The sequence below is a fragment of the Taudactylus pleione genome, unplaced genomic scaffold (assembly GCF_031769625.1).
Source record: "Taudactylus pleione unplaced genomic scaffold, aTauple2 ptg000296l, whole genome shotgun sequence".
NCBI classification, from domain to species: Eukaryota; Metazoa; Chordata; class Amphibia; order Anura; family Myobatrachidae; genus Taudactylus; species Taudactylus pleione.
Genome location: NW_028284698.1, coordinates 11,235,342 through 11,260,803, shown reverse-complemented (window position 1 = coordinate 11,260,803; position 25,462 = coordinate 11,235,342). Strand labels below are relative to the sequence as shown.

Genomic DNA, 25,462 nt, shown 5'->3' with positions numbered 1-25,462 from the left:
AAGCGTAGTCCCTAGGGGTACCTAGGTGCAATTTCACATCAGAAAGTCAGAGTCGCTCACTAGATGCGATCGCTCGCACGATGTGTATGCAAATTGTGTAGGCAGCGCAATCACACAGCAATGCATTAGCGTGCCCAGTATTTCTTAGAGAGCGAATACATAGTGTATGCAGACACCCACCAGCCGGTTTAAGACGCCCACTTGTGCAAGTCATGTCCAGGAAGTGTATGCAACCATCGGTACATCATAACATCGGATGCGATCGCAGCGCTTGAGGTTGACCATACCCTGCCGCAAGCACTGTGAGCACTTCAGTGTAAAAACCAGCCAGGTGACGTGTACTATGATGCTGTCTTATAATTATGCACACCTCTAAAACACCGTTGAGATGCTCAGGCACGCCTATGTTTGCACCTCCACTCCCCCGTTAATAATGACCAGCCCCTGTTACCACCTACAAACGGCTTCTCCTGTCACTCACTCTGCTGGGCTGTCTATGCACAGCGCGCTAATGCATTGCGAACTTTCGCTAAGGTATGCGTATGCGCACTGCGATGCATGCGCACAAAGCATACACACTATATACCATCGGCAGCAGCGAGCATTTGCATCTTAGCGAGCGGATCTGAATGAGCTCCTGTGTCATCTCTTTGGTTGATGTGCTGTGTGTTAAAATTGTTTTCTATCTTAATGCAACTGTATTAGTTTACACTTGTCCTCCTGGCTTTCATCTGTATTTTTTAATATGGCTTTTATATCATCCAAACAAAACTATTTCTATTGATGTTTTCCTTGGCTGTGACACAGGCCACCACCTATATTCGCTTTATGTACGAGCTATAATTGTATCCACAAAGCATTTCTGTAGAAATAGAAAAAAACAATTAGTAGCGCTATTGTGAGTCCTCATATACACAGGAACTAATTATTCCCTATCTATAGATGCTTCAGCTGCTGCAACAAACAAAAACAGGTAGTGTCCTGGTGTAATATAGAAATATATGTCACATGAAAGTAGGCAGCGCTTGAAGCATTCGGTCATTGAGAAATATTTTACAATAAGTATGAACATTTGAATACTCAACAGTGTAAATAACAATAAAAATATTCTTTCATGAAAAAAAAAAAATCACAGTATATACACAAATTGCTGGAGGGTGTGCATATTAAGAACAAACTTGCTTTGATCTGAATTCAATTCCAGCGTATATGATAATGTATCAAAATGATTCCACAGAACAATTAGAGAAATTACTTTTCAATATCAAGTCAATGTAATAATTCTAAGTCAACTGACTTAAAGTCCAGATGAAAAAGAGAATCAAAAGTCAAGTGTATGAATAAGGTACCCGTACATGGGCCACGTATCAACCCCCTATGCAATTGGGTCGTGGATGTAACACGTAGGTCCACAATCACCTAAGGTTACAGTACCTGTTTTTCCTGATGTAATCACTGGGTAGGAGATTGGGAAGAGAGCCCAGAGAAGCCGTGAAGATGAATAAGTTGGTCTCTGTAATCATAGACAGTCTCCCGTGGATGGAAACTGTGTGTGTCTCTGGGCGCTCAATACTGTGTCGACAGTCAGTAGGTTGGAGCAATGGTGTAACTCATAGGGCACAGCGAGAACCAGGCGGGGTGGTGTCCGGCAGCTGCAGTCTGCGGAATAGCCTACCCGGGTGTGGAGGTTAGCTGATGCTGTACGGCTGTTCCAATACGTGAGTCGCGGGTTTCTTGTATTAATGATCCATATACCTCAGAGGCTCTGTAAGAGCAGCTGGCCCGCTGACATCCGACCGCTTTGTGTGCAATGTACGGGGTGCCAATGTGATAGTGGAGGTTCCTGGGACTTGTAAATGGAATCCTTGCAGTGGTAACCCTCCTGAAATGTATGCCTAACGCATTTCCCTGTTGATCACAGCTTCGTCAGAGGCAGGGCCGGATTAAAGGGGGGGCGACAGGGGCGATCGTCCCTGGGCCCCCACACCTGAAGGGCCCCCACACCCAGCCATCGGGGTTAAAGTGAACCGGAGGAGACGGAACCAGTTCTGCCTCCTCCAGACACCTAACCCCGGTGCCTCACGGAGACACCAGGCGCCCGCTGAGATTGTAACCAGCAGGCACCCGGCTACCTCCCCACATCGGCAGCCGGAGACTAGAGCTCACCCGTGAGCTCCGGCTTCCGGCTCAGGCAGTGAACTATGGGAGAGACGTCATGCGTCTCTCCCATAGTGCAAAGGAGCAGCGCCAGCCGAGCGGATCAGAAGGCAGCGGGAGTGGGTCTTAAGGTAAGTATGATTTTTTTTTTCTCTTTAGTGCAAGCGGCTTTTCCACTGCTGGGGGGGGGATATTACTACTGGGGGCATTACTACAGGGGGGACATTAATACTGGGGGCATTACTCGGGGGGACCTTATTACAGGGGGGGGGCATTACTACTGGTGCCACTACCACAGGGGGCATTACTACTGGTACCACTACCACAGGGGGCACAACTACAGGGGTATTACTACTGGGGGTATTTATACAGGGGGCATTACTATTGGGAATACTACTACTGGGGGTATAACTACAGGGGGCATTGCATAGGGGGCACTGCATAAGAGGCAACACTCCTGGGGGCACTACTACTGGGTGCACTGCATAAAGGGCACGTAATAGGGGCCCCCACATGTTTGTTGCCCAGGGGCCCCCACAGACCTTAATCCGGCCCTGGTCAGAGGCAGTATCATAGGGTATCTACGGGTGCTCCTAATATAGGTACCTGCTTCCTTGATTGCTAATTGAAATATTTTGGAGAATACCTCACTCTCAGCGTGATTTCTTGCTGTAAATGTTATCTCCAATAGTGTAAAGCTACAAAGTAGGTATAAACACATGCATTCTTATTTTTGGCTTCACTGTTGCAGAAAGGAATAAACAGTGGGAGAAAGATTTAAAAGTTTAATATCCCTTTTAGGTTCTGAATTTGTTGTGGACCCGGGGTGGTGACAGAAGCAGACACAGGAGCAGACTTAAATGAAAAAGTGGGGTTTTTAATAAGGGACTGAGAAGACATGGGAGTGGCAAACAAAAGTCCAGGTATAGCACTAAAGTGCACTTGATAACTATTGTGAGGGTTAATGAACAAATGTCCAGGTAGTGACAGGCAGAACAGTCCAGTATAGGTATGGTGAGCTAAAACAGAATGCAGGCTTGATGAGCTGTAATTAAATGCAGGTTTGGTGAGGTGTAGCTGATGCAGACTAAAGGCCCCCATACATCAGCAATTGATTGCAGCAATCGTGCAATTTGCAATCGATTGTGTATAAAAATCTTTCCCTTTTTCAATCGATTGCAAATTGCACGATTGCTGCAATCAATTGCTGATGTATGGGGGCCTTTAGGAAGAGAAGTCCAGCTGGGAGTGAAATGAAGCAAGGTGCAGGGAAACAGCAGGATCAGGTACTCAGGCAGGTAGAAAGGTATATGGAGGAGGTAGGGGAATCCAGCAGGGTTTGGAGCAGGTTAGGAAAAGCAGGCTTAGGCAATGAATCCAATAAACAGGTTAAGCACAGGAAAACTCTCTCTCAGCTCTCGCAGAGAAACACGTTGCACTGGCCATGCAAGGGAGCTCTGAACTCCCTTAAATCCCCAGTGCTCAGCCGTGACTGGTCAGAGAGGAGCATGTGACACACCAGGATAGGGCAACTAGGTCACATGTCCGGAGGCAAGATGGCGGCGCCCATGCCAGAATGGAACGGAAGCACCACCAGGCCTAACCAGACCAGAGTGACAGTATGCCCCCACAGAACCACGCACAGCCAATGCTCTTTGCCAGGCACCACCGCCACTGCCAGACGCCCCTCGCATAGCGTCCTCACAGGTATTACCCGTCGACTACCATGCCGAGAGACCCTGGTCGTGACAGTACCCCCCCCTTTATGGGTGGCCTCAGGACACCTTCTAGGCTTTTCAGGATGAGCCAAGTGGACTTTGTTGACAGGACTGGAAACGTGGATATCCTCAGCTTTGACCCGACAGAAACAGGAACTAGAAACTGAAAACCCCTCCTGGGGTACGAGACTTGAGGCCCCTTCCTGAGGTGCTAGATCTGAAATCCCCTCCTGGGGATTACCCGTCGACTACCATGCCGAGAGACCCTGGTCGTGACAATCCCTTGGTTATAAGGTGTGCCATAAAGCATACATGCCTACCCTCCCGGTTTTCGCGGGAGGCTCCCGATTTTTCGGGTAACCCCCCGCACCCCTGGAAGGGTAGGCATTTCTCCCGCATTCTGCCCACTTCCTAGTGAAGTGGGCAGAATTAGGAGAATACCCGCGGCAATCGCGGGTCTCCATGAAGGGGGCGGGGCTTAAGCTGTGATTCTGCATGAATCACAGCATTTGGCCCCGCCCCCTATGTAAATTGTGCCCAATCGCGGCAATTTTACCGCGAGGGGGCGGGGCTTAATGACGCAAATCATCAAGCCCCGCCCCCGTCGGCCCCCTGCTGCTTCTCTTACCCGGGCTTCTCCCGGGAAGAGAATATTAAAGGTAGGCAACCCTGCCATAAAGGCACATACAAATTTATAATTTAAAAAAAACATTTAATTTTTTAATACAACAAATAAACACTCATTAGTACTTATAGTACTAATTAAATTTTACTTGAATGTAAGTTAGTACCCATAGCCAGAATATATCTATTATGAACATAAATAGTGAAGTCCATATATTTCCTCTTCTCTATTTTTTATTATTTATTATTTTATCTTTTATTATGTTTTATTTTATTATTATTTGTTTTTTTATTATTTTTTATTTTATATTTTGTTTAATCCTGGGACATATATCCCTCACCATCAATTTAATATCCCTTATTGGACAGTTTGTTTTACACTACATTGGATTAAACAAACATCCAGACTTTGCTAATATTTATTCCCATATATACTAAGGACATAAAAGATGAAGTACAGATTATTACACACAGGTATCTCATTAATGAACCTAATGGCATAGTTAGATGAAAATATAGTTCAGTACTACGTGTCTATAGATAATCAGTATGATATGTCTTTATTCCTCATAAGAGGTGAGATGAGGTGTAAAATGGGGATGTTGGGACCTGACAGTCCCTAAGATTCCACAATACACATCTCCATCCCCCCCTTGGTGTTGCACATATTGGGGCAATCAATATCCGAACCTGAAATCCTGTACTACATAAGACCATTTGTTCATATATTTATATTCAATATTACATACTTCTCTCATAAATAGTGCTAGGTACATATAATAGTCATATGATTTAATATTATATGAGTCTTCATAACGTGTTTTCTTAGTCAATAAACGTCATATCAGAGTCTAAAAGGAATGGGTTGTATATATGGTATTAATAAATAAATATACAAGGGAAGAGGGGGAGGAATAAATCCACGGGTGATAATAGAGTGCCCCAACAATGATATAACTCTCTATGTGTCCAGAGGGGACCGTGGTGTGATGAGGGATAATGGGACCACACAGTCCCTAAGATCCCACATCTATGTTCCGCGTCTCCTCTCTACAAAACACAATTTAATTCCACAGCCTCATTAAGACCCTCAGGGGAGATAGTGTTTAACTTAAACATCCAGTAAAGTTCTTGCTGACATAAATAGCGATAGCGATCCCCACCCCAATCAGTAGTTTTATATGTTCTAAGCCCACAATTTTTAAGCAATCCTCCTTACTATTGTGACATTCTAGAAAATGTCTAGATACACTATGGTTCGTTTTACAATTTATAACATTTCGTCTATGTTCCAAGAACCTCTTTTTTAGAGGTCTTGTGGTACGGCCCACATAATAAAATAGACAGTTGCAGAACAATAGATATATCACAAAATCGGTGTCACAATTGATAAACTGAATTACAGAATATTTATTTTAGTCTCCCTGGAAGGGTGCGTGAAATTGTTGCGCACACTTTGAACGTGTTTGCAAGTACTGCACTGATTTTTGCCGCACTTATAGAAACCCTCCGGTCTATTTGGTAACCATTGTTCCTTTTTGGCCAGTTGTCTTTTGGGTGTGTTCCTTAAGAAGCTGGGTGCTAGCAGATTTTTTAGATTTTTGTTTTTTTTATAAATTACTGTGGGTATGCTGGGAATGTTATTTCTGAGAATGGGATCACACTTTAGGATAGCGTAGTTCTGCAAGATGATATTCTTAATCTCTGATGATTTACGGTTATATTTAGAAATGTATAATAGAGCCTCCTCCCCTACCCCGCATGTTTCCACTTTTTTCTTCCCTTCTTTATGTAATAAATCCGATTGAACCAAACCTTTTGTATCCTGTATTGCTTTTTCTAATCATCTTCACGGCTTCTCTGGGCTCTCTTCCCAATCTCCCACCCGGTGATTACATCATGGAAAACAGGTACTGTAACCTTAGGTGATTGTGGACCTACTGTATATGTGACATCCACGACCCGACTGCATAGGGGGTTGATACGTGTCCCATGCACGGGTACCTCATTCATACACTTGACATTTGGTTCTCTTTTTCATCGGGACTTTACTTTAAGTCAAGTGACTAAGGGCTCTATTTACTACAATCCGCATTTGTAATGCAGATTGTAGTGTGATATTATCGACTGAATATGCATTGCGAATTCAGGCAATACCACAGGGATTTACTACAAATCCCTTGCAGGGACAGAGCTTGCAAGAAAGCTCTGTCCCTGCGAATCCCCTCCACTCACACTAGTCATGGTATTTTCGCAAAAAATAGCGGGACAAAGTGCCCGCACATGCGCCGACCGGCCGCCGCTGCTACCCCCCCGGCGCTAAGCCCTGCCCCATCATTGAGCCCCACCCCCTGCGATCGTAGACCCCCCGCGACCCCCCCTCCCTTATTAGCACTTACCTGCAGTCATCGGTGCTCCGGTGATGTCTTCCATGCCTCCGGTCAGCTGATATCCCATACTGCACTGGGACCTGATGACCGAGCCACAGTGTACCATGGGAGACCAGCTGACCGGAGGGAGAACATCACCGGGGCCCCGACCACCGGTCCATGGAGTCAGGTAAGTAAATGGTTTTTTTTACTTTTTTTTTTTTTTAGCAGAGATCAGCTTGTGGTCTGTTCAGACCACACAGCTGATCACTGGGACCGGCTCCGGGCTCTGCTCTGCCTTTTAGAGCAGAGTAGGAGCCCGGTAACCGGGGAGACCCTGGATAACGTCCACCTCCAGGTGGCGTTATTATCACAGGGCTTTCCCCGGTATTTTTTTTACAATTTATTTTTAGTAACTTTGGTCGGATCACATTTCCCATTACAATTATGGGAAATGCGATCTGCTTACTAAAAATAAGTGATACTTAGGGCTTGGAGTAGAATTTTACGACTTCTACTCCAATTGCCCTGTAATAACTATAGGTGATACTAAAATAATGTGAAAAGGGTATGAAAACACCCTTTTTCACTTTATTTTAGTAAAAATAATGTTAATAATTAGAGCCCTAAGAATTATTGCATTGGCTTGATATTGAAAAGTAATTGTTCTAATTTTTCTGTGGAATCCGTTTGATATAATATCATATACGTTGGAATTGAATTCAGATCAAAGCAAGTTTGTTCTTAATATGCACACCCTCCAGCAATTCGATTATGTGTATACGCTGTGATTTTTTATTTGTTATGTTTTTCATGTGGGGGTCTTTTTCCTCATTTTATTTACACTGTTGAGTATTCAAATTTGCATACTTATATTAAAATATTTGTCATTGACCGAATGCTTCAAGCGCTGCCTACTTTCACGTGACAAAGCATTTCTGTGCCTTCTCTAGAGACAGCAAAATGATATTATGCACAGATACATGTCATAGAAAGAAAATAGGTTTTCTATATAGTTTATATATTTTTTTATAAATATTCATTAAAACATGAGAGATGTGTAACATTGCACAATCATGTTTACTTTATTCCAATATAACTTATATACTATTTGCATAGTTTACCGTTATTAGAATATGCAAATACACTGAACAATGATTGTACGCAGCATCGGATCACTTGCGTGAACATCATCCATATAAGTAACCTTCAGATTACTCAGGTTTGCCGGGCTGTTCACACTTCTGGGGCCAGTAAATCTGCGTTGATAAGATGCAGACACTGGCCTCGGTACTCCCAGAAAACAGGGCCAACATGCCCCCATATTCGGGAACACTGCCCAGCACCGCCCCATCCCCGCCTCCAAACACAAAGTGAGTGAGAGGTAGTCGGCGTTTGGAGGAGGTAACTGGGGGTGGCTAGGCAAACGCAGTTGTGTCTGACTAAACGCCGTTACATGGGCGTGCATAAATTAGACATTGCAATCTCCTGTGCAGCGTGAGAGCTGTCTGTGTGTCAGGAGAGCCGCAGTGTTTGAGGCAGGTCAGACTTTTCGCATATACAGCACGGCTGCCCGATGTACTTCGATGTTTATACTGTTGCACGTTGTCGGATGGATATGAGAAGGCAGCAGTGGGCGTCCCTATGCCCGGCTGTGCTTTGTAGTATTAGTATATTTTAGCAACTGCGATATGCGAGGGTGTGCAGTTCCGTTTGCATTAGCGTAAATCTCTGAATCAGACTCTATGTTCCCAATAAAAATTGTATTTGTACTATTTGCGTCACAAAATGGTTTATTCAGGTGCAAATTTGCATCAGTAAGCTATATGTGCTCCTAACTCTGCATAAGGCCCATTATGTTTTACTTACTCATCGTTCCACGCACCTCTCCATTCTCTGCTGCCCCATGGATTCCTCATTCTAACCATAAACAGTTTGGAGGTCTTTCCAAAGCAAAGGGTCTTCTCTCCCAGCGTTACCTTCTTAATTTCTGTTAAAGAATATGCATGTCCTTTAACAAGTCCTTCAGGAGTCACTTTTTCTGTATCCCTGAGGGAGTGAGCCTGAAGAGTAAAAGCAGTAGTATCATTCTACACCTGATTATCATAAACAAAGGGTGACAAGAGTTGTGAGGCAAGTACAAATTCCCCAAGCCTGTCTGGAGCCTGGACCGGAGAGGGAGGTGTAACCAAGCCCCCAGAATGGTGTGAGCAGAGGGCCCCAGTATTCAATACAGACATGAACACTTTTGGACACACTCCCTAGTACCAGAGCCCAACGGCTCTTCAGGTGGCCTTACATATGCAACAATATGTATACTCAGATACATAACATATTTACTCTTACCTGATGAAAATATCATATCAGGGATCATTTACGGTGAGCAGCCCTATAGCTGTGATCGAGCACTGGGGTCAATCAATGGCGGCACTGGGGTCGGTGACACCCAGTACGGCAAGTAAACCCCCTGTGCGTGCTAAAGGCACGCACAGCCAGATAGAGGCCTTTCCTTTTGACACCCCCGTGTTTTCGTCACTCTGGGGTCATGTCCAGCACTCCTGGAGATGCTGGGCTGCCCCTGAGACTCTCCCTGCACTGCTGGCTCCTCCTCGGTGACTGGCAGTCAGTGATGTTAGTGTGTAATGCCCGGCTTCCTGTCACTGAGGAGGAGCCAGCATTTTGGTGTCATCCTCGGCTGCACTCTCCTAGTGACGCCACTGGTTCTCATTCCACATATATTTGGAATATTTTTGACTGTATTGTCATTTTTGTCAGTCCTTACCCCATTACAGTTTACAGGTTGAACTCCCATCACAAATGGGCTTGCCAACCTACAGTACCAGTATGTTTTTTGGACTGTGCGATGAAACCAAGGCGCCCTAGGGAACCCACTAAAACACATGAAGAGAATAAACACTACACAGATAACTCAGAATTTCATCACGGTGACACAGCTATGTTAACAACTGTGCAACTATGTACTGTATTTAGTGTTTTTTAAATTGGAAAATATAGCAAAGACATGTAATTTATTATACAATTTTGTCTAAAAAGCAGGACATCTATGTTGAGGTGTTATACTGATGGGTAAAGTGGCCCATACACGGTGCGATATGCACCATGTATGACGACAGTCGATCCGATGCCCGACATATCGGGCGGTCCCCACACACGGTGCAAAGTGGTGGCTGACCACCCAATATGCCGGCACCTCCCTCCCTCACCAACATAGCGCAACATGGGGACGTACATCGCATCCTCTAATAGAGTGAATTTTCTGTAAGATCTGGGGATGTGATGTACGACCCCACGGGAGCGCGCACGGGACGATATCATGCCCATACACGGTACGATATAGCAGCTATATCATGCCAATCCATTGGATCGGCTACTATATCGCACCGTGTATGGCCGACATAAGAGGTAAGAGGTTCCTGATATTGTAAAACGGAGTTCCAAGTATTTTTTTTTTTTTCCAATATTTCACAAACTTGTATATATATACACACTTAAAAATCATTATAGAGACTTTTTAATGTGCCCCCAAAATATTCTAGATATTTTTATTTGCTGAAATAAACTGTCTGGCTATAATTTTCCCATCATTTATAAAAGTTGCAAAAATTAACCATTTGATGCCATTTGACTACCTCCAATACTTTGCTTAACTGACTTCTACACTGCGCTGCTACCTTATTTTCCAGGGGGTTCAAGATTATTTCCCTGCTGTTTCATGCACTTCACATAAGTGGCACACTGCAGAACTAATGTGCGATATTGATGTGATGCTCGCATTTTGCCATTTGTAATTGAATAGGTAAGGGCGTATGCATGTTGAAAATATCCCACGAAGTGCATGTTAGGTGGGACTGCACACTATTTTACTCCCGGATAATGGAATCAGGACCTCATTCAGAGTCAGTCGTAAGCAGCCGCTCGGTCGTACCTAGCGATGTTCGCAAAACAGCGCATGCGTAAGTTTCGCAATGCGCGTGCGCAAACTAGCTGTTGCGATCGTAAATATTTCTCTCCTTCAACTTGGCCAGGTCGTTAGTTTGAGTGACAGGATGAGGCATTTGTGGGTGGTAACAGGGGAAGGTGCTTGTGAACGGGGGAGTGGAGATCCGAACGCAGGCGTGCCTGACTATGCAAATGGCGTTTTATGGGAGTGCATAATTAACTAAGTAGTGTCATGGCACATGTGACATGGGAGGTTTTACACTGACTTGATCGTTGTGCTTAAGAGAGGGTATGGTCAGCCTTAAGCTCTATGACCAGCTCCGATGGTTCCCGATGGTATCGATTAATCCTTATATGCCCGGAGATGACGTGTATTGCGAACAAGAAGGGGGCGTGTTTTTAGTCTTACGGCCGCATCCTCCCCTCGCTCGTCCAGCTAACGATCCCATCTTAACGACGCAACTTGCGAGCGCTTCATTTGCATATCCGGCCCCTTTTCCCTTACGACCGAGCGGCCGCAACGACCGACTCTGAATGAGGTCCTCTGTCCCTTAAGGGGGGTATCCACTAGACGATAAAGTTGAACGATTGAACGATAATGATAAAATCGTTCGATAATCGTTCAAACATCGTTCGAACATTGTTTGCAAATCGTGCAGTAATTGTTTCTAACGGTTGTACGATGCGCGCTCCCGCTGGTCGTTTGATCGTCTCCTCCATCGACTGAACATGCAGGTCAATTTCACTTGATTGCTTACACATTGTTTACACATCGTTTACACATCGTTTACACATCGTTCATGCTGAACGATCAAACGATGAACCACTGTCTGCCCACTATAGCTGAAAGCTCTCAATCACAGATTAAAACAACATAGTTTATTGTTAGATCTTTTGCAAATCTTTTGCAAATCCTTTGCAAATCTTTTGCAAATCCTTTGCAAATTGTTCAGAGTGGAAGATCATATTTCAAGGGAAACTTCAAGGGGAAATCGTTAAGAGGTTGGACAGGGATAAAATCGTCTAGTGGATGCCCCCCATTAGTTGTATAGGAAAATGTATTAATAGCAGAAAGATGGCAGGCTATATTGTTACTTAGTAAGTCAATGATAAGACCCCAGATAAAGAAAGCACTGTGTACAGGTTTGGAAGTCCTTTAAAGCAACATTAATAAAATAAAGAAAAACCTAGAGAAAGGCGACTGCTACTTACAGTATGTGCTCCAGAACCAAATAAATAAGGAAAAACTTTATAGATAAACAATAAGGGACCTATTCATCATTGTGGGCCAGATGTTGTGGTGGTAGATAATTAAGTACCAGGCAAATTCAGTATTGCTCCTGTGCAGGGTCAGTTGCTCAGAAAAACACTGTAAAAGTTGTCAAGGGGAGATATATATGCCCCAGGTTTTTAGTTTCTGTCTAGTAGACAGAAGCTAATTAGCAACCACGTGTGAAAGGCTGATAAAGGGTGTGTCAGTCTCTGTAGTCACTCTCTCAATGATTCGGAGAAAGCAGGCTGAAGGTCTGCTGAGAGAGGCTGTTTTTGCTTGATGTTAGAGCTGTGCTATATTGCTGTTTTTGTGAGTTGGATACTAGGTCATGGCACAGAGAGGGAATTCTATGTTACTTAGAGCCAGACAGGCTAGGATTTATTTGTATGATTTATTTTGTGCTATCGAATAAAACTAGCTGCGTCTACTTGTACCAAGGCCTCGGGCTGGTGTGCTACTAATTGGCTGCTGCATGCTAAATGCTACCGTTTACCCCAGGAGATGGCACCCCTTAAACTGATCTTGTGACACACACACACACCACACACCACACAGACACTGACTGCCAGGCTCATTTGGACCTATAAATAAAACTGTAAACACATCATGAGAATTTCTTTGAAAGAGTGGAGACAAAACATGCCAGTTGAATAACATTTGGAACCACTGACAGTCAGGGACATTTCTCTGTCCATAGAAGCCGAGAGACAGGGCTGATACAGGTAATGACCTTAGCATGTACTGATCCAGTGAGGGGACTGTGCTATTAGCGTTACTGAGCATTGCCTTTAGTGATTTGGCGATAAAGATTGTGTGACTGTGGTGCCTATTCATCATAACTAAAATGCCCTGTTAACCAAGCGGAAATGTTTTATTTTAGGTAACGGGCCATTTATCATCAGGGGTCCGAGAGGACCACCTGATATTCAGCAAACTTCGAAAGCTTAAATTTTTTTTTGCCTGCGAGAACAAATGCCATCTTCAGATGGCACTTGTTGTCGGAGCCCCGCTCCTTCCTGTGAGAAGGAGTAACAGGGGCACGAAGAGGTATCCGAGCAGATCCCTCTGCTGCCTCCTCACTGCCTCCCCAGTGGCTTTGCACATGCGTGACCTCAGGTGACACATGCGCAGAAGCCGGCGACAGGAAGAGGTAAGTAACGCCGCTACTCCTGTAGAAATGTTACTAATCACGGGGACAGCTGCTTTTTGGAGCAGCTGTCTCTGCACCAGACCAATGATGAATTGGTCTGCAGTGAGGTGAATATCAGGGTCCTTATGGCGCCCAATGATGTATAGACCCCTTTTCCGCTTATAAAACCAGTAGCTCGCCACTTGCTAATAAGAAGCATTAAAGCTATCGAGAATCTAGATTTAACCCAGTGGATTGTTATCTCTGCTTTATCATTACATGTAGTCACTGTGAGTTATATTTATAGAGGGACATTGGCCCTCATTCAGAGCCACTCGCTAGCGGCAGTACGCTCGTTCCGAGCGATGTTCGCACATCTACGCATGCGTACGGTTTTTAGTACGCATGCGCGAACCAGTCAGTGCGGCCGAAAATCGTTGGTACGCAATATAGCGAGGGCCTGCTATTTTGAGTGACAGGATGAGGCGTATGTGGGTGGTAACAGGGGAAGGTGCTTGAAAACGGGGAGTGGAGATCCGAACGCAGGCGTGCTTAAAGGTCAAAACAGGCGTTTTAAGGGAGTGCATAATTAACAAAGCAGCGTCATTGACCACGTCACTTGGTTTTTTTTAACTCAGAACTGCTCGCAAAATAGCGGTTGAAAACACCAACCACAAGAATAGCGAGCAGTTCATACGCTGTACGATGTACTCAATTAATCTAATAAATAGCGGACATGACGTATGGTGCGTGCGGCCAGGGGGCATTTTTATCAAATAAACGAGCATATATTTTGCTCGCTCGTTCTGACTTAGAGGTGGGAACAGACTGCAATTTGCGAACGGATCATTTGAATAGCCACCCCTTGTTTTTGAATGAACGACCGCAAATAGCGAACGGCTCTGAATCAGGCCCATTGTCATTTTCCAATTACTGTATAATAAGAACCCTTGGAAACAGCATCCAACATCTCTGCATAGTTTATTGGAGTTTTGTTGGGGAGGAATAAAGAAGCAGTGGGTTATATATATATATATAATTAGTACAGTATAATTTGATTTGAATTAGCGCTATATTATATATATATATATATATATGTATTTATGGTATCGGTATGAAATACCGTCAAATCTATGTCTGGCGGTTCAAATCCCGACGCCGGAAGCTCGGCAGCAGTGAAGATCCGACAGCTTCAAAGGTAAGTATTTACTAACCCTACTCCCCCCCCTAGCCCTAACCTCCCTCCCTAGTGCCTAACCCACCTATAATTGCCTGAACCTAACCCCCCCTTCCCCTAGCCTAACCCTAAGTTCCCCCGGGAGCCCTAAAACCTAACCCTCCCCCCCCCCCCCCCCCGTGGCTGTCTGCACCCAGCGCCCGGCTCACCTTTGTTCCGTATGCTGGGTGTCGGGCTCCCGGCGCAGGTCTAATGACAGGCGTGGGGATTTCGATGCCTGTCATTAGTACCTTGCCGGGATTTCACAGTCAGGAAGCCGGCGGTCGGATTTTAAACCGACGGCTTCCTGACTGTATCCCATATTATAGGGCACAGTCGTGCCCTTATATTAAGGCTGCGTCTAAAAAACTGCAATTCTCCCATAGAGAATTCTGGAGGAGGGGGCATGGTGTTTAAGGGGCTACACCTCAAAAGCTATTGGTGGTACTGAGCTGAAAATTGGCACGGATGGATAGAACTGTTGCTCGGTGCTGCATGCCAAATTTCAGTGCATAAACATAAAAAATGAGGATTTAGGAGTAATCTAAAGTTCCAACTGTCACTTTTTCTGACATTCTCAATTAGGACCACTTTTCTGCTGTTCTCTATGGGTTTTTTGGGGGGAAGGCTGCATGTGTGTATTCCAATGAGCACACAATTCTGTGAATAAGCAGCTCCACCATTTAGTGAGTGACAGCAATCTCACTCTGAGAGAGTGCTGAATCTGCAGTTAACCACATGGTGTCATGACATACCATATCTGTATTATGTAAGGAACACATCCATTAAGGCGTCAACCTTAATGATCATAATTTCATTGCTTTTTGGAGTTTGAGTGGCAGTGATTCAATTTGAGAATTTTCAGATCATGTCTACGCAGCCTTAATGGGACATGTGAAACCGTAAAGGTTTTTTGTCTATGGAATATATATATCTTAAATCTTAAAAGCATTTGATTCAATGGAGTGGCCCTACCTGTGGGAGGTTATGCTCAGTTTTGGGTTTGAACCAGTATTCTTGAAATGGGTAAAATTTACTATATACGAAGCCCACTGCTAGAATTTTGATTAATGGGGTTATCTCCCCTCCATTCTCCTTGTCTAGGGGCACAAGACAAGGATGTCCTTTGTCTCCAACTTTATTTGCCTTGGCTATAGAGCCATTGGCCTGTATTATACACTCTCACCCGGGTATTCAGGGACTGCGTCTGGGTAATATAATCGACAAAGTGGCCCTTTATGCAGATGGCGTATTACTTTTCTTATCGGACTATGTAACAGCTATGCCAGTGACTCTCCGAGTCATAGAACAATTTGGGGATTATTCCGGACTCGGGAGGATTAAATGGGACAAATCATCTATTCTTCCCCTTAGAGGATCCTGCCCAACTGTTCCTCATATTACTCTCCCTTTAAGTTGGGTTAACAAGTTCAAATATCTAGGTATTAGGATTACTAATTCCCCAAAGGACTACACAGCCTTGAATATTGAGCCCTTATTTGTTTGAAGGACAAACTTAGGTCCTGGTGCTGACTCCTCCTTACTGTTACAGGCAGAATAAAATTTAATTAAAATTAGGGGTGAGCGGGTTCGGATTTCTGAAATCCGAACCCCCCCGAGCCCCCCCGATCCGAGTCCGATCCGAGTCAGGCTCGACTTTTCCCGCCTGACTCGGATCTGAAATCGAGGCAAAACGTCATCATCCCGCCTTCCGAGTCTCGCGGGTTTTGGATCCTATATAAGGTACCCGCGTCGGCGCCATTTTCTCACTCGGCTGTGGACAGTGAAGAGGGAGGGTGGGAGTTAGGGCTGTGTAGTGTAGTGTAGTGTAGTGCTGCTGTTGTCCACTACTTCAAAGTCCATAGGGGCTGGCTGGACTGTGTTGTGCAGTCAGTTCTCCATAGGGGCTGTGTCCACTCCAAAGTCCTGTGCAGTGTCCCAGTCCTAAAGGAGTGCTGTAGTGTTGTCCAGGGGGTGCTCTGTCCATCAGGGGTGCTCCCCCCAAGTGCTAAAAAAATAATATATTTTCTGTGTTTGTGAATTGTGTGCGCAGTAGCCGCACGTGCATCAACAAAGTAGTGCCAAGCGTGCGCCTGTGTCATAAGTAAAGGGCCGGCTGGCTTGACCGTTAAAGGGTGCTGTAACCCCCGAAAGTACACTCCAGTCCAAACCAAAAAAAAATTATTTTCTGTGTTTGTGAATTGTGTGCGCAGTAGCCGCACGTGCATCAACAAAGTAGTGCCAAGCGTGCGCCTGTGTCATAAGTAAAGGGCCGGCTGGCTTGACTGTTAAGGGTGCTGTAACCCCCGAAAGTACACTCCAGTCCAAACCAAAAAAAAAATTATTTTCTGTGTTTGTGAATTGTGTGCGCAGTAGCCGCACGTGCATCAACAAAGTAGTGCCAAGCGTGCGCCTGTGTCATAAGTAAAGGGCCGGCTGGCTTGACCGTTAAGGGTGCTGTAACCCCCGAAAGTACACTCCAGTCCAAACCAAAAAAAAAATTATTTTCTGTGTTTGTGAATTGTGTGCGCAGTAGCCGCACGTGCATCAACAAAGTAGTGCCAAGCGTGCACCTGTGTCATAAGTAAAGGGCCGGCTGGCTTGACCGTTAAGGGTGCTGTAACCCCCGAAAGTACACTCCAGTCCAAACCAAAAAAAAAATTATTTTCTGTGTTTGTGAATTGTGTGCGCAGTAGCCGCACGTGCATCAACAAAGTAGTGCCAAGCGTGCGCCTGTGTCATAAATAAAGGGCCGGCTGGCTGGACCGTTAAAGGGTGCTGTAACCCCCGAAAGTACACTCCAGTCCAAACCAAAAAAAAATTATTTTCTGTGTTTGTGAATTGTGTGCGCAGTAGCCGCACGTGCATCAACAAAGTAGTGCCAAGCGTGCGCCTGTGTCATAAGTAAAGGGCCGGCTGGCTTGACCGTTAAGGGTGCTGTAACCCCCGAAAGTACACTCCAGTCCAAACCAAAAAAAAATTATTTTCTGTGTTTGTGAATTGTGTGCGCAGTAGCCGCACGTGCATCAACAAAGTAGTGCCAAGCGTGCGCCTGTGTCATAAGTAAAGGGCCGGCTGGCTTGACCATTAAAGGGTGCTGTAACCCCCAAAGTACACTCCAGTCCAAACCAAAAAAAAAATTATTTTCTGTGTTTGTGAATTGTGTGCGCAGTAGCCGCACGTGCATCAACAAAGTAGTGCCAAGCGTGCGCCTGTGTCATAAGTAAAGGGCCGGCTGGCTTGACCGTTAAAGGGTGCTGTAACCCCCGAAAGTACACTCCAGTCCAAACCAAAAAAAAATTATTTTCTGTGTTTGTGAATTGTGTGCGCAGTAGCCGCACGTGCATCAACAAAGTAGTGCCAAGCGTGCGCCTGTGTCATAAGTAAAGGGCCGGCTGGCTTGACCGTTAAAGGGTGCTGTAACCCCCGAAAGTACACTCCAGTCCAAACCAAAAAAAAATTATTTTCTGTGTTTGTGAATTGTGTGCGCAGTAGCCGCACGTGCATCAACAAAGTAGTGCCAAGCGTGCGCCTGTGTCATAAGTAAAGGGCCGGCTGGCTTGACCGTTAAAGGGTGCTGTAACCCCCGAAAGTACACTCCAGTCCAAACCCAAAAAAAAATATTTTCTGTGTTTGTGAATTGTGTGCGCAGTAGCCGCACGTGCATCAACAAAGTAGTGCCAAGCGTGCGCCTGTGTCATAAGTAAAGGGCCGGCTGGCTTGACCGTTAAAGGGTGCTGTAACCCCCTAAGTACACTCCAGTCCAAACCAAAAAAAAAATTATTTTCTGTGTTTGTGAATTGTGTGCGCAGTAGCCGCACGTGCATCAACAAAGTAGTGCCAAGCGTGCGCCTGTGTCATAAGTAAAGGGCCGGCTGGCTTGACCGTTAAAGGGTGCTGTAACCCCCGAAAGTACACTCCAGTCCAAACCAAAAAAAAATTATTTTCTGTGTTTGTGAATTGTGTGCGCAGTAGCCGCACGTGCATCAACAAAGTAGTGCCAAGCGTGCGCCTGTGTCATAAGTAAAGGGCCGGCTGGCTTGACCGTTAAAGGGTGCTGTAACCCCCGAAAGTACACTCCAGTCCAAACCAAAAAAAAATTATTTTCTGTGTTTGTGAATTGTGTGCGCAGTAGCCGCACGTGCATCAACAAAGTAGTGCCAAGCGTGCGCCCGTGTCATAAGTAAAGGGCCGGCTGGCTTGACCGTTAAAGGGTGCTGTAACCCCCGAAAGTACACTCCAGTCCAAACCAAAAAAAAATTATTTTCTGTGTTTGTGAATTGTGTGCGCAGTAGCCGCACGTGCATCAACAAAGTAGTGCCAAGCGTGCGCCTGTGTCATAAGTAAAGGGCCGGCTGGCTTGACCGTTAAAGGGTGCTGTAACCCCCGAAAGTACACTCCAGTCCAAACCAAAAAAAAATTATTTTCTGTGTTTGTGAATTGTGTGCGCAGTAGCCGCACGTGCATCAACAAAGTAGTGCCAAGAGTGCGCCTGTGTCATAAGTAAAGGGCCGGCTGGCTTGACCGTTAAAGGGTGCTGTAACCCACAAAGTACACTCCAGTCCAAACCAAAAAAAAAATTATTTTCTGTGTTTAGCCGCACGTATATATCAAATCGATATAACATAAATGGAGGACCAAACTTTCTCCGATAAAAATAAAATAGAGAAAGATCAAGAACCACTTCCTCCTAGTGCTGAAGCTGCTGCCACTAGTCATGACATAGACGATAACATGCCATCAACGTCGTCTGCCAAGGCCGATGCCCAATGTCATAGTAGAGGGCACATACAATCCCAAATGGCAAAGTTCAGGAAAATGACCTTGAAAAAGACATTTAAATCAGCTGAAGAGAAACGTAAACTTGCCAATATGCCATTTACGACACGGAGTGGCAAGGAACGGCTAAGGTCGATCCCTAGTATGTTCATGACTAGTGGTTCAGCTTCACATGACGATGGAAGCCCTCCTCCCACTAAAAAAATCAAAAGAGTTAAGCTGGCAAAAGCACAGCGAAGAACTGTGCTTTCTAAGAAGATATCACAAATCCCCAAGGAGAGTCCAAGTGTGGTGGTGGTTGCGATGCCTGACCTTCCCAGCACTGGACGGGAAGAGGTGGCTCTTTCCACCATTTGCACGCCCCCTGCAAGTGCTGAAAGGAGCACCCACAGTCCACTTGCTGATATGCAAATTGAAGATGTCACTGTTGAAGTACAACAGGATGAGGATACTGGTGTAGCTGGCGCTGAGGAGGAAGTTGGCGAGGAGGATTCTGATGGTGATGTGGTTTGTTTAAATCAGGCTCCGGGGGAGACAGTTGTTGTCCGTGGGATGAAAAAGCCCATCACGGTCATGCCTGGGCAGAAGACCAAACATTCCACCTCTTTGGTCTGGCAATATTTCTATCCAAATCCGGACAACAACTGTCTTGCCATATGTACCATATGTAAAGGTGAAATAAGTAGGGGTAGGGACGTCAACCACCTAGGAACATCCTCCCTTATACGGCACCTGCAGCGCGTTCATAAAAAGTTACTGTCAAGTTCAGAAACTTTGGCTAAGACCGTAAGCAGTCCAGGGACACCTAAATCCCGTTGTCCTGTTGTATCCAAGCGCCTGCAAACCACACCATCAACTCCCTCCTCGTCAATTTCCTCCTTAGTCAGGATCGGAAGTAGTCCTGCAGGCCATGTCACTGGCATGACTGACTCTCCTATCCGGGATTCCTCTGGAGGATCCTGCATTGCTACGCCTACTGCTGCCGCTGCTGCTGTTGCTGCTGCTGGGAGTCGTTCATCATCCCAGAGAGGAAGTAGGAACACCACTACTTTTACTAAACAATTGACCCTCCAACAGTCCTTAGCGAGGAGGATGAAGTACGACAGCAGTCATCCTGAAGCAAAACGTATAACTGAGGCCTTGACTGCTATGTTGGTGTTAGACGTGCGTCCGGTATCCGCCATTAGTGCAGTGGGATTTAGACAATTGATGGAGGTAGTGTGTCCCCGGTTCCAAATCCCGTCTAGATTCCACTTCACTAGGCAGGCGATACCGAGACTGTACAGAAACGTCAGAAAAAGTGTCCTCACTGTCCTGAAAAATGCCGTTGTACACAATGTCCACTTAACCACGGACATGTGGACAAGTGGAACAGGGCAGACTAAGGACTATATGACTGTGACAGCCCACTGGGTAGATGTATCACCTTACGCAGCAACAGCAGCAGCGTCACCAGTAGCAGCATCTCAGAAACGCCAGCTCGTTACAAGGCAGGCTACGCTGTGTATCACCGGTTTCAGTAAGAGGCACACCGCCGACAACCTCTTAGAGAAACTGAGGGAAATCATCGCCCAGTGGCTTACCCCACTTAGACTCTCCTGGGGATTTGTGATATCTGACAACGCCACCAATATTGTGCGGGCATTACATCTGGGCAAATTCCAGCACGTCCCATGTTTTGCTCACACAATAAACTTGGTGGTGCAGAATTTTCTGAAAAGCGACAGGGGCGTGCAGGAGACGCTTTGGGTGGCCCGAAAAATTTCTGGCCACTTTCGCCATTCAGCGACTGCGTGCCGAAGACTGGAGCGCCAGCAAACACTCTTGAACCTGCCCCGCCATCACCTGAAGCAAGAGGTTGTGACGCGGTGGAACTCAACCCTCTATATGCTTCAGAGGATGGAGGAGCAGCAAAAGGCCATACAAGCCTATACATCCACCTATGACATAGGCAAAGGAGGGGGTATGCACCTGACTCAAGCGCAGTGGAGAATGATTTCCGTGTTGTGCAAGGTTCTCCAGCCCTTCGAACTTGCCACACGTGAAGTCAGTTCAGACACAGCCAGCTTGAGTCAGGTCATTCCCCTCATCAGGCTTTTGCAGAAGCAGCTGGAGAAAGTGAAGGAGGAGCTAAGACGGAGCGATTCCGCTCGGCATGTGGGACTTGTGGATGAAGCCCTTCATTCGCTTTGCCAGGATTCCAGGGTGGTCAATCTGTTGAAATCAGACCACTACATTTTGGCCACCGTGCTTGATCCTAGGTTTAAAGCCTATGTGGTGTCTCTCTTTCCGGCCGACACAAGCCTGCAGAGGTGCAAAGACCTGCTGGTGAACACACTGTCAGCTGAAGCGGAACGTGACACGTCAACGGCTCCTTCTTCATTTTCTCCCGCAACTGGGGCTGCCAGGAAAAAACTTAGGTATCCTAAGCAACCCGCTGGCGGTGATGCAGGGCAGGCAGGACCAAGTTTGGACATCTGGTCTGGACTGAAGGACCTGGCAACAATTTCTGACATGTCTACTGTCACTGCATATGATACTGTCACCATTGACAGAATGGTGGAGGATTACATCGGTGACAGCATCCAAGTAGGCATGTCAGACAGTCCATACCTGTACTGGCAGGAAAAAGAGGCAATTTGGAGGCCCCTGTACAAGCTGGCTCTATTTTACCTGAGTTGCCCCCCCTCCAGTGTGTACTCCGAAAGAGTGTTTAGTGCAGCCGGGAACCTTGTCAGCGAAAGGCGTAGGAGGTTGCTTCCACAGAATGTGGAGAAGATGATGTTCATCAAAATGAATTATCAGCTCTTCCAGGGAGACCAGCCTCCAGAAGGTACAGAGGGACCTGTGGTGGTGGATTCAAGTGGGGACGAGTTAATACTTTGTGAGGATGAGGATGTACACACTGAAGAGGGTGAGGAATCGGTGGATGAGGAGGATGAGGATGACATCTTGCCTCCGTAGAGCCAGTTTGTGCAGGGACACATTAATTTCCAGCTTGTTTTGTGGGGGCCCAAACGAACCAATCATTTCAGCCACAGTTGTGTGGCAGACCCTGGCGCTGAAATGATTGATTTGTTAAAGTGTGCATGTCCTGTTTATACAACATAAGGGTGGGTGGGAGGGCCCAAGGACAATTCCATCTTGCACTTCTTTTTTTTCTTTGCATTATGTACAGTTTGGGGCCTAGTTTTTCTAACTGCCATCCTGTCTGCCACTGCAGTGTCACTCCTAGATGGGTCACGTGTTTGTGCCGCCCACTCGTGTCGCTTAGCATAGTCATCCAGCTACCTCGGTGCAACCTTTTGGACATGAAAACACTATTGTGAGGTGTGAGGTGTTCAGAATAGACTGGAAATGAGTGGAAATTAAGGTTATTGAGGTTAATAATAGCATAGGAGCAGAGAAACCAACAAATTCTGTGATTTTAGCTGTTTTTATGCTTTTTAAAAAAAAAATACAGATCCAAAACACAAAACCCAGAACCCAAAACACGGAAGGGTGGTTTTGGCAAAACCAATCCAGATCCAAAACACGAAGAAAGATCCAGATCCAAAACCAAAACACAAAACACGAAAAGTGGCCGGTGCACACCCCTAATTAAAATGGTAGTGCAGCCCAAATTTGTGTATGTTTTGCAACACTCTACAGCTTTTCTCCCAGATACATTGTTTAGACAGTTGAATAGCCTCCTTTCCTCATTGGTCTGAGCAAATCGTCGATCACGTATTCAATTGGCTGTTTTATTCTACTCTAGGTCTATGGGAGGTCTGGCTCTTCCTAATTTTAAATTCTGTTATTTTGCGGCCCAGATGGCGCATAAGTGATTGTGGTTTCAAGACGTATCTCCCGATGCCCTATATGTTTTGCTGGTCTCTCAGACCTTCCCCCATTTTACACCTTTGCAGGCTTTATTGGCAGGAAGGATTCTGCACAAAGGTCCTCCCCTGTTGATGCAAGCTATTAAAATATGGAAACTGGTTACTAATCTCCTGCAGTTTACAGGATTGGATCCAGTTTTTGTATATTGCCAGAATTGGTTTCCCTCGGGGGCGTTTTAAGAGAGGAGGGGGCCCGTATGCACTCCCCGTGTGGGGCCCCCTCCTTTCTCTCCGGTGGCCGGCAGCCGACTGATGCGGCTGGCCAGCCTCCGGAGCATTAGTACACTCCGGGCACTAAGGTGTGCCCGGAGTCTACTGCGCATGCGCAGAACGCCGGGAAAATGGCCGCAGCGCCCATTTTCCGGCGTTCTGTGCATGCACAATAAACTGTGGCCACTAGAGTGTGCCCGGAGTCTACTGCGCATGCACAGAACACCGGAAAATGGGCGCAGCGGCCATTTTCCGGTGTTCTGAGCAGCGCTGACACCCGCCGCGGGACGACGGACAGGTAAGTTTAAAATAATATGGGTGCAGGATGTGCGGTGCGGGGCCCCCTGGACCCGGGGGCCCGTGTGCCCCGCACATACTGCACCCAATATAGATACGCCACTGGCTTCCCTACAGCCTGGGGCGACATGGGGATCTAAGGGGTTAACCACTCTGGGTCAATTATATTCTGAGTCTACTCTTAAATCCTTTGCGCAGCTCCAGTTTACCTCATCTTAGATTACAGTGGGTGAGTGATATAGGCCTCATAAGTGATATAGAATGGGACAATTCTTTGACAGCACCTCGTATCTCCACGACAGCTGTAAGATTCCAACAGATACAGCTGTTTATTCTCCATCGTACCTATTTAACTCTTGCTCGATTGATTAAGTTTGGGGGAAGAGCGTCTCATCTATGTTCTAAGTGTAAAGTTGGGTACACACTTATACAATCGTCGGGCATTTCTTTCAATTTTGATCTGTTTGTTTGATATTGAAAAAGTGTGTACGCACGTTCGATTTTGTTTTGACGGATGAAAACTGGTCGAATCGGAGGATCACATCTTCTGTGCAGTTTCATTTTCATCATATTCGACAGGGCATGGTCGTACCGAAAGTGCTGTTTGTATGCACCTTCGACCGTTTGTGTGATTGTACACTAAACCTGGTGCTGCCTCTCTGGGCATGTATAATACACTCAGGAAGTTCAGGAAGCATTCTGTGTGCTACGCTCCTCTTCATATACATATTCTCCATTTTTTTCCCTTTACTCCACCACCTAATTGTTAGTGGATACAAGCATCCGTCCTTCCTTTACCTTAAAGCCTTTACCCAAGCCAAACATCGCCCTCATATAATTAGCCTTGTATTTACCTGTATAAAAAAACAACTGTTTTGTACTAATAAACTAATAAATGTTCACGTAGGTTTGTTTTGGTCTCATAATCACACCCCCTTCCTGCCCACTATGTTAATTTTAGGTACACTCACTGTGAGTGCAACCTGAAATCGGAAAAATGTGTAGGCTGATACAATTATTTGCTTGCGATATTTCGGAAGTGTGGGATCAAAGGTCGCACCTTGGATTGTATATGTGTGTACATGTGCGTACGTGCGCATCGGGACTGTGATCGGCACTTCCGAACGGGAGCATTGTCGATCGAACCGTCGCATCAAATGTGTGATTGTATAGGTGTGTACCCAGCTTAACACAAGTAGTGGAACGTTCTGGCATCTTTTATGGGATTGTCCAGTGATTACTAGTGCATTCTGGAACACTAGTTGAATGTTTTGTCTAAGACTGGTTTCTCTCTCACATTAGCTATGCCCTTGCTGTGCTGTTTGGGCTCAATAGACGATGAAGTACTGGACAGATATACTAAGCAATATATTGTTAACATTTGTACGTTAGCTAAGGTCTGTATAGCACGGACGTGGCTAACCTCTATAGGTCCAGATTTTAACACCTGGCTGTCCTTAGGGCCTAATTCAGACCCGCTCGCGAGCGCTGAGCGCTCGCAAGCGGGTCGATGGTGCCCTAATGCGCATGCGCACGACGGAGGGAGCTCCGTCGTGCGCATGCGCGAGACCCGCATAGCAACAGCCAAGCTCGCACCAAAGGGGGCATGCTGTCGATGGTGAGTGACAGCACGTCCCCTTTGGTGGGCGTGCCGGGGGCGTTGCTGCCCAGACGGAGGCGTTCCCATGGGAACGCCTACCGTCTGGGGCCGGCCAAAAAGATAGAGCCAAAAGCACTCCAGGGCTTGCGGCAGCGAGACCCTACCGCAGGGTCTCGTCGCTAGCCCGATGGTCGCGATGGTCTTGACCATCATTTTGGCCGCTCACTATAGCTGTGGGTGGTCACTCAC

At 46.1% G+C, this 25,462-nt stretch overlaps 1 protein-coding gene across 1 annotated transcript in view; it reads right to left on the bottom strand.

Annotated features, from left to right (window-relative positions):
• The window catches only part of CAPN6 (calpain 6), a 218,343-nt gene that overhangs the window by 65,989 nt on the left and 126,892 nt on the right, over nt 1-25,462 (bottom strand). Inside the window, exon 6 of the mRNA XM_088482849.1 lies at nt 8,738-8,931. Coding sequence (XP_088338975.1) covers nt 8,738-8,931 — 194 coding nt within the window. The remainder of the gene's footprint in view (nt 1-8,737; nt 8,932-25,462) is intronic.